Raw genomic sequence first — 11486 nt, 5'->3', positions numbered from 1 at the left:
ATTAAAACATAAAAATGAGTGATTCTCACACTTTGGTGTCCCTAAAGGCCACCCGGGGTGTCTGATGCAGATTCCACTCAGAAATGGTCTGCAGAAGGCACCCGGCACTTGCGTCCCCGACCAGCTGGAGATGGGGGTGGGGGGCTGGGAACGCGGGAGGGCAGGCCCTGCACTCACTGTTCTTGTTGTTGAAGGCTGACACAGCCAGGGCGGGCTCCATGTCTCTGAGCCTGATCTCCTCCCTCTGCCTCCCACTTCTCCAGAAGTCTAAGGCCACGTCCGTGATCCTTTCCGCTCCCGCGTTGCTGCAAAGGAAGGGCAGGGAACGAGGACTGGGTTTCTCCCCCAAGCCCAGGGGCTCGGGCTCAGAGCGCGTCCGTCGTGCGCCAGCCCCGAACGTACCTGAGAAATATGAAGATGGCTTTCTGATAGGAGACCCCGTCCAGGTGGTCGTAATAGTCTAGGAAAGGCTTGACGGCGTCGATGAGGCCCGCGTGCATCTTGTCCATCTCGTCGAAGATGAAGATGGACCTCGCACAGGCGCTCACGTTGCCGCGAATCCACAGCTGTAACTGGTCCTGAGGGCAAGGGGGAGGCCAACACAGACTTCTCAGCCAGTGAGATCCCAGCGGCCAGCACGGGCACGGCAAGGGCTTCAACACGGCTGCATTTACGAGCGCTTACTGTGGTCTCGGCACTGTGCTAGGAACGGTGTTAACACAAGCTCTTTTGGTCCTCTCCTCAACCCCACCTAGCAGGTGTATCACACCCATTTCACAGACGAGGAAACTGAGGCAGAGATAGCTTCAGCAACTTGCCCAAGAATATAAGATTACAAAATTACTCTTTGAATTGCCCTGCCCAGGTAGCTCAGTTGGTTAGAGCACTGTCCCAATACACCAAGGTTGTGGGTTCGATCCCCAGTCAGGGCACATACAAAAAACAACCGATGAGTGCATCAATAAGGGGAACAACAAAAATTGATGTTTCTCTTTCTCTCTCTCTCAAATCAATAAATTAAAAAAATTTTTTAAGTAGAAAGTAAAATAACAAAATTACTACGTGGCAGAACTGGGACCTGAATCCCAACCTGCCTGATACCAATGCTGGGGCGCTGGGTTGCTGGTCCTTTGTCATTAAAACGGTGACATTAATACGTTTCCTGTGTATACCAGCTCATCTAGAAAGAAGGCAGAGACTCAGTGACCTATTCCGCCATTCAGCCCTTAGAAGAGCCTTGAGAAGGCGCTCTATGTTTCCCACGGGGAACGTCGGAAATGCAGGGTTAAGGGAGGTGGCTGGACTCCAGGGCACCGTGCTTTGGTGTGAGTGTGGTGAGCTAACTAACACTCCTGGGTTTCTGGAACAATGCCTGGCAGCTCTGCTTACACAGAAACATTCCCCAAGAACATAGTCAGGCACTTAAGATACCAAGCAATCAAGATGAGGAAAAAAAGACCCTGTCGATCAGAAATCTGAGCTATGGTGCTTTCCTAGATTGCCCCCCACAACGTGAAGAGGGGAAATGAGCTGTCTTCTGAGGAGGACTCTGGAAGTTACAATGTAGGTCTTGACTTCTCATGATTTTGACCATGGTTACAACGTTCCATTGCACACTTCCCACCTAAGCGGTGATGCTGCTCTGCAGGCACGGGCCAGCCTCGGCACCAGGGGGACCCTCAGGAGAGCTGAGGCGACTTGAGGGGGGCCCAAAGCAAGTTACTGTTTAAACAAGGACTCACGCAGATGTGCTGGGCTCTGGCTGCCACGCTTTTAGCACTCTGCTACCCGACTTTGGGGCATAACAGGGCGCGGGTCGGGCATCGAGTGCAGGTCAGGCCCTGTGGTGAGCACTGTTCCCACAACGTATGACTGTGGCCTCCTAACGCCCGTCAAAGCTGTGCACAGCCCTGCTGCATTCCCTATGTCACAGCTGAGGAAACCAAGGCCCAGGGAGGTTAAGTAACTGGCCTAAAGTCACACAGCTATTAAGCAGTAGAGCTGTAATGCTACCTAGGATGACCAACTTATCTCAATTGGTCTGGAACTTTCCCAGTGTTAGGACTGAAAATCACACACCCTGGGAACCCAGGACAGTCGGCGATCCTCCTGTTCACCAAGCGGGCGGGCAGTACGGGTGTCCACGGGTGAGGGCTACGTTGCTGCGTGTCTTGCTACCTTGCAGGTGTGTTGCATGGATTTAAAAAGGTGACAGTTAACACTTACTTGAACATCATGGGCCAGGCAGGTACCATGGCACATACCTGACAGACAGAGCTCGCTGATTTCTCATCACCCCCATTCTACAGATGAAGAACCAGAGTCTCGGAGAGGTTAGGCAACCTTCGAAAGATTGCACAGCTGGTGGGCTGGAAAGTTAGGGCTCAAATCCAGGCTGTTAGCCAGTGACATAAAACAGTAAGGGCATTCTGCATGCAACACTTAGGCCTCTCTAGAAACATTTCCTCTTTCACAAAATGAGTTAGATTTGATCCTGTCCATCTCTAAAATCCTAAGATCTCACTTAGGGTATCACACTGGGCCTGTTTTGGAAACCACAGAGTTTGATACTGTAACTGTTCCGTACATCTGAAACCCTCTGTAACTTCCACCTTTCTCAATGGGGAACTGACACATGTTGCTAATTTCAGGGCTCACTCATTTCAACAGGCAATTCCCAAATCCCATCCCACAACCAAGAGACGGCAAACCCAGCACCACCCAGCGAGGGCTCCGAACTCCTGCGCTTACCTTATACAGGGTGACGTTGGAGGCGTGCGGAAAGTGCAGCGTGGCCACGAACAGGTGCACATAGTCACTGTTCAAACCACCCTCGTAAATATTCTCCGCGATGATCTTGCTGGCGAAATTTTTGCCCGTGCCGGTCCACCCGTGTAGGGAGAGGGTGAGAGGTTTCTTGGGCTTCGGGTTGCTTATGAAGGCGGACAAGGCATTTAAGATGACTTTCTTGGCAAGATGCTGTCCGAAGAGCTTGCTGTCCAGATCCTTCTGCAGCACTGGGAAAAACAAGGCCGGTCAGGCAGTGGGTGAGGGGCGCTCGGAAGGCACAATTTGAAGTTTACACGAACACGGAGACAGCACCTAGCCCAGAGATGGCCGGGGGCCCAGGAGGACCTCCCTTTGCTAGTGCCGCCCTGCACAGCCCTCCCGGAAGACCTGGCCCGCGGCTCCGCTGCCGCCAGCGTGCGCCCCTGACACCTGAACTGTTCCTCCCGCCCCGGGCCGCGCGGGCAGAGGCCCCACCACACTGTCTGTCTCCGGCCAGGAAGGGGCACAGCTCTCTTTGGTGGAAGCGTACAACCATCCACACCACCCCGTTTCGGCGTGAAGCAGCCCAGCCTGCAGCTCGCCTCCTAAGTGTCTTCCGGGCTGTCGCCGGTGGTGGCCCTGGGGCCAGGCCCCACCCTGCACCCCGGCCACTTCGGTTCCGTGTCCCAGCCACGCTGGCCAGCCTCAGCTCTGCCCGGGCTTTCCGCGCCCCGACCCCCGCCCCAGTCCTAGAGGCAGCCCCCAGCCGCCCCCAGCCCTACCTTCCCGGCTAAGGCTCCGCTTCTGGCCGCAGCACTCGGCGAAGAGGCAATAGAGGCGCGGGTAGGAGATGTAGCTGGTGAGGACGCCGGCCAGGGCCAGCCCCAGGCTGATGGGCTCCACCGCCCGCACCACCAACGGCGCCAGCAGCAGCAGGCCCAGTGCCGCCGGGCCCAGCTTCATGCCCGGACCCCCGCTGCCCTGCGCCCTCAGAGCCGTCCGCAGACCGGACCCGCGCTCCCGCCAGTCAGTGCTTCCGGTCCCGCCCCTTCGTCGACGCCATCTTTGCTTGGGACGGGTTCTCTGCGACGCCGTTGTCGTCATCTTTGTGAAGGGCAGAGCCCCTTTCTGCTTCCGGGAGGTGAACACCGGAAGCTGTTGCAAGAGGCTACAAGGTTTTTACACGATTAAAAAAAGTTTTAGATTTACAGAAAAATTGAGAAAACAGTACAGAGCGTATATGCCTCTCTCACCTGGCATAGTTTCCCGTATTTTTAACATGTTTGTTACATTTCTTGCATATGAACTAACTAGTTCAGTGATAACACTCACTGAAGTTTGTTCAGCTAGTTCCTTAGTCGTTACATAGTGTCCTACTTCTGGCCCGGGATCCCATCCACGAACTCATTTTACATGTAGTTGCCCTGGCTTCTTAGGCTCTTCTTGGCTGTAACTGTCAAACGTTCCTTGGTTTTGATGACCGTGCCAGTTTTGGGGAGTAGGGGTCAAATCTTTGGGAGGATGCCGCAGCATTGGAATTTGTCCGATGTTTGTCCCGTGGTTAGACTGGAGTTGTGGGTTTGGGGAAGGAGTATACTTCACAGAGGTAAAGTGCTGTTTTTATAACATCACATCAAGGGTCTGGTCTATCAACGTGATTAATGACTGTCGCCACTGACTTCCATCGTCTGGAGGAGGCGGTGTGTGTCAGGCTTCCGCGCTGGAGTTCCGGCCTCACTTACTCACGGTTTTGAGGACTGCCTAGACGTCTGTCAGGTCACAGAGTAGACCCTGGGGATTCAAGGACAAAAATTAGGCACGCGTGACTCCTGCACTCAGCTCCACCTTGCATTCTACCGGAGCGAACAAAAAGTAGATGAAAAAGCGACCTCCGTATTGCAGATGAGACAACCAAGGCCCCGAGGGACAGGGGTTTGGCCAGGTATGTATTAATAAGCTGGGAGCCGGGATCGGATCTGACTCCAAAGCCAAACTTCTGTAACCACAATGCACGCCTACATCAGCCCAGGAGTTGCCTGCCCTGTTATCCCCTCACTCCAAGCCGTTTAAATGCCTCAGGAAAAATGACGGCACAAGCGGCGTCTCCTGACGAATGAGCAGCTCTCGCTCAGTAATTCAGTTTCGCATTTGAGTTGCCATCTCCTGGGCTCCGGACACACTGCCTAATGTTGGTGTGAGGAGGCACAACACGAACAAGAAGGCTGGATTCATTTCACATTTAATACCGAAGTGTGGAAGTGACAGACACACGATTTTTCCTTCTTAATGAAAAGAAACAGGCAACTTTGTAAAAGTCAGAAAATACCCGTCCCTTTGATCCCATCCCAGACTTCTCTGCTGCCTGCTGGATCCACCGGGAACAGTGAAGGATGCGTTTCTGAACCCCGTGCCAGACAGTCGGAAGCGCAGGCGTGATGACACATATAATAATAAAAGCACAGTTTAAAGGGTATTATCTCTCCCTGAACACACAGCTCTTTCCTCCTGAGGCAGGGCAAGTGTTACAAAAAAGGCAACATATTTACAAACAAGATTTAATAATGCTCTCAAGAATAGTTTGCCCCAAATAAAAAACCCCCACATATTTTGTTTCAAAAGGTTACAAATTCAGAGCTTGAAAAACCCAGCCGGTGAGCAGCTGGCTAAGTGTCTGTTCTCGGAACTGCCTGCTAGCCAGCCGCCGGGTTTCTGTCCAGGAGAGACAGTGCTATTTACACCCCATCTGCGCCTCTCCCCTTGGGGCGCCCTCAGTACCGCCTGTTCATCTTCTTGAACTTCTCATAATGATAGTCATCGGTGGCCTTCTCATTAGCGGGACGCTTGCGGTTCGGGGGGGACCCTGTGAAGGAAAAGAGGAAAAGCTGTTTGCCAGGCTGGAGGTCACCGACAGGCTTTATGTGCACATAGGCGAGGGCCATTCGGCACAGGAGCGCCGTGCCTACCCTAGTGAACAGAAACGTAGTAGGGCCTCAGTAAATACTTGTTATTCAGTGACTGAAAACAAACATATGGCGGAGTTGGGTGCCGGCCAAAACACGCTGACATCAGCATTAGACTGGGTGACCGCTTGTGGCTTCATGGAGTTTGACTTGGCCCGAGGCATGGCACTAAATCCTTTTAGGCACGACTTCCTCTGACCCTCACAGCAACCCTAGCAGGGGCACATACCATCTTTGCTCAGAGAGGTTAGGTGACTTGCTCAAGGTCACTCAGACAGTGAAGTTAGGCTGAGCGTGAAATCCTAGTCTGGTGACTCCAAAGTCCTCGCCGACCACGTGTTTAACCACGGGAGGTGTTTGGGACTCAAAGACTACAAACCCAAGATGTTAAAGTAATTTCCCAAGTAAGAAAGAGTGAGAGTAGCGTGCTGGCTTTGTAGGAGCCTCAGCAGATTTAGCCTTTCCTTAGTCTTCCCATTGTTGATGCACAGGTGACGCCTGGTGCGGGTTAGTGGGAGGGGCACCGTCAGACACTGCGGGAGGCGGAACAGTGGGCACCCCGCCTCTCGGGGGTCATTTGCCAACTTCTCAGAATGTGGCCTAAGAACGTGATGGAGTCAGTAATGAGCATCGAAGCACTGTTTAAACGGGGAAACGTGGGAAGCAAGCCAAGTGCCCGGCCACAGCGGAACGGTCAGACTACAGTACACCTGTCTTTCCAACGAAACATGATTCGGTCTTTGAAAGAGAAAGTAGGTACTTACTGACATGGAGAGACGCGCAGGGCGGACTACTGAGTAAAATGCTATGAGATCCTTGTAAGTGTACGTACAATGTTTCCTATATGTGAATATTAAAAAAAGGTCTGGCCCTGGCTGCTGTGGCTCAGGGGCTTGGGCGCCAACCCGAGAATTAAAAGGTCACGGGTTCAGTTCCCAGTCAGGGCACATGCCTGGGTTGTGGGCCAGGTCCCTGGTTGGCAGCGTGTGAGAGGCAACCACACACTGATGTTTCTCTCCCTTTCTTTCTCCCTCCCTCCCCCTCTCTCTGGAAATCAATAAATAAAATCTTTAAAGAAAAGTCTGAAGGTTTTATGTAACAATGTTAACAGTGGTCACCTTTAGGTGGTAAAATTATGAATGACTTTTCTTTTTTTTTTTTGTTCATTGAAAGTCTCTAATTTTTTGCGTCTCTGTATGTGACAGCCCAGTGAGTCCTCAGAGCAACCCCAAGTGGCTGGCTTTGCTCTCCCTCTCCCCGTTTTGTGAATGAGGAGACTGAGGCTTACCAAGGGGCAGGCACAAGGCCATGACCCAGGGTGTGGACTAAATCCCGGCTACCCGGCTGAAGCCCGAGCTCCAGCGCTACTGAGCCCCACCCTACCTCCAGGACCCCCCCTGCCCCTCCCCCCCACGAGATGCGACCACTGCTGCACTCACGACCAGGCTCCGGCTTCTCTGTGTCACCCACTCTCAGAGGACGGGCTTTGGGCTCTTCTTTATTTCTGCGTATTGGGGCGTTGAGCTCCTCATGATAAACTGAACCAAAAGAGACCAGGGGACATGTCAGACAAAATGGGGGACCCGGGGACCTCAAACCAAAGGGGCAGGGGCAGGGCAGGGCAGGAGAGGGCCGCTGCCGCGGAGACGCTTACACCGGTTGTGCTGCACGTAATTCACCGCCATGTTGGTGGGCACGAAGGACGTCTCGCTGTCTTTCTTCTTGTTCTGCTGCTCTGCCAGCAGCCGGGCCTTGGCATCCTCCGTGGAAATGATGTTTTTAATTTTAGCACTAAGGGGAGAAAGGAGCCAGGCCACACATCACGTCGCCGCACCTCTGGTCCTCAGACGGATGTGAGCGGCGAGGCGCGCAGCCACCACTGCTAAGGACACCCTCTTTCTCCGGGCACAGCTCTGCGCATCTTACGGCTCCTGGGGAGCTGTCCCAGCTATCGGGGGTGCGGGGTTACTCTCTTCTGATCAAGAGGAAATGGATCCTCCAAGAAGGAAAGAGAACTGCTTACATAAGGCTCAAAGCTAGAAAGGCCTAAAGAGAGGCGAGAACCCTGAGGCCTCCCAGCTTCCTCTGGGCCCGAGGTGACTCTGACCATGACATTTCCTTCAGGACCATCCCCTCATAGAGCAGGTGTTCTGTAGCGAACTGAGGGGAGGGCCATGGGGTGGCGAAGGCGAAGCCTCCAACATTGCTCCCGCTAGAACAGAATAGAGGAACGCGAGGGCCCCACGAGAGCAGCTGAAGAGCTGTGAACAAGGGCTACCCAAAAACACTTTTGCTTTCGGCAGACAGGGTCCCTTACGTGTCTTTATCATATACTCTGACCGACTCTTCAGGGAAACTCCTGGGGACAGCCATCTCAGCCCAACAGAGAGAACAGGGTTCATGTGGGCTTCCAAGGACACGGGGAAGGGGCAGTCCCCTTGACTCCGAACTGGAAAGCAGAGAGCTCCCCCGCCCGCCTCCGGGCAGGAGAGGGGCGAGGGCAGGGGCCTGAAACGTACTCGATGCCGAGGTCCACCTCGGGGATGCCGCTCAGCATCTGGTTGGAAAGCATCTCCTCCGTCTTCTTCGCTGAGGAGACACGGATGTTTTCTGGAAGCTCGTAAAGGCAGTCCTCTGCGTTCTTGGCCTTCACTTTCTGCTCTTCGTGTTCCACGATCCCTTTCCTCTTCTTCAGCTCTGTCTCAATATACTTCATCCTGAAACAAGAAACCCACAGGTCTCGGGGAGAGGCAGGAGGCTCACCGCATGCATCGTTTAAATTAGTGGTCCCCCACCCTGGCCCACGGAGTGGAGATGGTCTGTGAGGAAGTTTTCATCAGTCCATGGAGAGGAGAGAAAAGTAAAACCACCTTGAGTGTGTTTGTCACGCTAAAATGTACAACGTAAAGCGCCAACCTATGTCACGAGTCGCGTCCCGCCAATCTATTGGCGTGGTTCTACGTAAGGCTCTTCGAAGACAGAGAGATAATGGGTGGTTAGTTTCACAGCCTTGTTGGTAAAATCAAAAGCGGGCAGCCCAGCGCTTGTCCCTGCAATGTCTGAGGGAAATATTACTAGTCAAGGAAACTTAAATCTCAAGAAACACTTTTAAGGGACTTTTCAGAGTTTTTCAAAGTTCTCAAGACTGGGAAGTGGGCCGAGAGGGCCCCTCCCTCCCTGCCCCCTGCCGATGTCTTAGGATAACTCTAAAAATGTCATCTGTCACTAACTGTCCTGGACCGTGTCTGGCTGGAGCTCACCCCTGATCACTCACAGCCCAACACGCTGGCACCTACATGTCAGCGTCCTCGTCCCTTCGGTTGGTTTCCGCCGAAAACGACGTCCCCAGGTGGAGGTCCTCCTCTTCACTGATCCTAAAAGGAGAGAACCGCGAAGCAGAGCCGTAAAGTCACAACTCGGTGAGGCTGAGTTGTATGTTAGACCAATGAAACAGGCACACCACAAAAAAGTGTAATACCCTCGTTATGGTTGAGGGGAAGATACATGATATGTCAATAAATATAGGCAAGCAGACCGTTGGCCTCTGGAGATTCCTCTGGGGGAAGTAGCAGATACTTTTATTTTTTACTTTTGTATTTTTGAATGTGTTATTTTCATCACTGTGTTTTTATGTTTTCTGAAAAAAGAAAAATAAAACTTCGGTACGGATTTGAAAGACAATAAACAATGCACCTTTCCAAAAGGAGTGTGCCCACATCTCTCTAAGCTCACCCATAAAGAGTTTTAGTTTTGCTTTTAAACTACACACCCTTCACACAGCACAAAGGGCACTTGAAGATGTCCTACGAAATGGGCTGCGGCCCCGACTCTCTGGGGATACGTACCGAGGCCCCAGCAGGGGCTGCAGGTGAATTGGTATCTCAGCGTGTCCCGTACTTACTTATCTTTGCCTCTTTCCTTCAGTTTCTTCATGTCCACCATACCGCCTGTCTTCATCTGAAAGGGATCATCCTGACACGGTTGAGAAGAAACATCTATGTAACTGGCAAATCTTCTTAAGAAAACACATTCATCCGCTGAAGAGCATCCACATCTTCCCACTGCGCGAGGAGGACCCCACAACTTACCACGAGAGTGGCCTCTTCTTGTACCTTCTCTCCCACCAGCAAGGCCGCAGCACTGAGTAAAACCAAAAGGGAAAGGGAGGGAGGGGGGAACGGCACCATTCAGAGATGAGAAGGGACACTTAAGACGTGTGTAAACTGCAACGTTAGTGTGAGGGCAAGATTTGAGGGGTGGGCGCCAAAGCCAGCCGGAAAGGCCTATAAGAATAAAACAGGGCTCAACAAACACTCTAGATCCTGGGGGTGGGGGAGGTGGGAAGGTTTTCAATAAAGCTATTTGGTATTATCTTGGCTGGGAAATCTCATTTCTAAGATTTTGCCTTCAGGAAAACTAAAGCTAGACAAATGCAGGAAAATACTACTGTTGCAGCCTTATCTGATGAAAACTTACAAAATGACCTACAGGTCCCCAAATAGGGAATTAGTTAAATTACGGTACATACTTGCGGTGGAGTATTGCATAGCCATTAGACAGGTTTTTGGGGAAATAACCCACAATGTGAATGAATGCCCATAAGATCACAATGAGGTGAAAATAGCATAGAATAACAGTTCTCACCATTCTTTACAAAAGAGAGACAGAAAAAAGCCAGGGAAGAACATTAAATATTAATACTGACTATCTCTGGAGCAGAGAATTATGAGTGCTGTTTATTTTCTTGGTTGGACTTTTCTAAATTTGCCAAACTCTTAACAATCGATGTGTTTCCCCAATTAATTGGGTGCAATAAAAACACGAGGTGGTGACCTGTTTCTGCATCTCTGGAGCAAGCCTTACGACCACACTACTCAGGCCACCTCCCAGATAAACGTTACCAAAGAATGCTGGACTTATTCCAGGGCAGTGGAAAGCGCACAGTGTGCCAAGAAAGGGGGCTATGTCTCAGGAGAGATTCTGTGACAGCGACCCGGGCGGGGCGTGTCTGTCATTCCCATCTCCTCCTCCCGGGTACCCCTACGGTACCCACCTCACTCCGTTGGGCCTCTTCCTCATGTTCTGCACCTCTCGGGTTTCTTCTAGTTTTAATCTGGAAAAAAAAAAAAAGTCAACGTACAGGTTGAGAGACCCTCCGTGAAACTCAGAGTCAAACATCAGCTTCGACTGGTCCCGTAGCCGGCTGCTGAGTCGCCGCACGTTGGTCCAGAAGGCGAATCTGCGCCTAGACCCACCGGGAATCAGATGCACTGCCCGTCCCTGGGACACCTCTTCCAATGATAAGGCCTTGGGAGTGGCGGCCTCATCCCTAGAAGCCCCAATTTCTTCGCCCGCAGAAGGGGACAACACCACCGGCTCACAGCTACCAATGTTGTGAAGGGGGCGCCTGGCTCGCCCTAAGCCGACTTCTCTTTTCCTGGCCAGTGGAAACCCCGCTCCAAACGCACCGAACCTCTTCTGAGACTTGTTCATCTTCCTCTGACTCCGAGTCGGCCCGGCGCCGGCGGAAAGTCTTCCCGGTGACCGGCATAGTCGGGATGTCGGGATGGCTCCGCGTTCCAGCCGCTGCCCCGCAGCGCTGTGGCCTGGTCTGCTTCCGGCGCGCAGCAGTGAGGTCAGAGCGCCGGCTCCGCCGGGCCCCGCCCCTAGCCCGCCTGGCTCCACCTTTCTTGTACCGCCCACCTGGCCACGCCCCCATCGGTGGCGTAGGCCTCTCCCGATTGGGCGATCAAAGAG

At 52.6% G+C, this 11486-nt stretch overlaps 2 protein-coding genes across 5 annotated transcripts in view; both read right to left on the bottom strand.

Moving 5' to 3' along the window:
- The window catches only part of LOC112306542 (torsin-1A), a 47710-nt gene extending 43872 nt beyond the window's left edge, over positions 1-3838 (bottom strand). For 2 of the 4 annotated variants that reach the window (XM_053919705.1, XM_024562514.3), the window contains exons 1-4: positions 3552-3836; positions 2752-3017; positions 403-578; positions 178-305 (exon numbers count right to left, since the gene is read on the bottom strand). In XM_053919705.1, the coding sequence (XP_053775680.1) occupies positions 178-305; positions 403-578; positions 2752-3017; positions 3552-3732 (751 nt within the window). In that variant the 5' untranslated portion in view covers positions 3733-3836. Of the gene's footprint in view, positions 1-177; positions 306-402; positions 579-2751; positions 3018-3551 lie in introns of all 4 variants that reach the window. The other 2 variants (XM_053919700.2, XM_053919703.2) reach the window with 2 other exon arrangements.
- Positions 3839-4992: 1154 nt separating this feature from the next.
- C1H9orf78 (chromosome 1 C9orf78 homolog) lies at positions 4993-11343 on the bottom strand. The gene is made up of 9 exons (XM_024562453.2): positions 11198-11343; positions 10783-10842; positions 9818-9869; positions 9631-9701; positions 9026-9103; positions 8249-8446; positions 7384-7520; positions 7169-7267; positions 4993-5629 (listed from the first exon to the last, which is right to left on the bottom strand). Exons 1-9 carry the CDS (start codon positions 11278-11280, stop codon positions 5538-5540), a joined length of 870 nt encoding a protein of 289 aa, XP_024418221.1. The 5' UTR covers positions 11281-11343; the 3' UTR covers positions 4993-5537.
- Positions 11344-11486: the final 143 nt, after the last annotated feature.

The sequence above is a fragment of the Desmodus rotundus genome, chromosome 1 (assembly GCF_022682495.2).
Source record: "Desmodus rotundus isolate HL8 chromosome 1, HLdesRot8A.1, whole genome shotgun sequence".
Lineage (NCBI taxonomy): Eukaryota > Metazoa > Chordata > Mammalia > Chiroptera > Phyllostomidae > Desmodus > Desmodus rotundus.
This window is presented reverse-complemented; position numbering and strand designations above follow the sequence as displayed.

What these genes read in the sequence shown, in the direction of transcription:
- C1H9orf78 (XM_024562453.2), bottom strand. Translation starts at nt 11,280, where the DNA reads ATGCCGGTCACCGGGAAGACTTTCCGCCGGCGCCGGGCCGACTCGGAG. An exon ending in AGGGACGAGGACGCTGACAT is followed by an intron (nt 8,447 to 9,025) that starts GTAGGTGCCAGC and finishes TTCTTGTTTCAG; the next exon opens with GATGAAGTATATTGAGACAG. An exon ending in GAGGTGGACCTCGGCATCGA is followed by an intron (nt 7,521 to 8,248) that starts GTACGTTTCAGG and finishes TTCTCCCCTTAG; the next exon opens with TGCTAAAATTAAAAACATCA.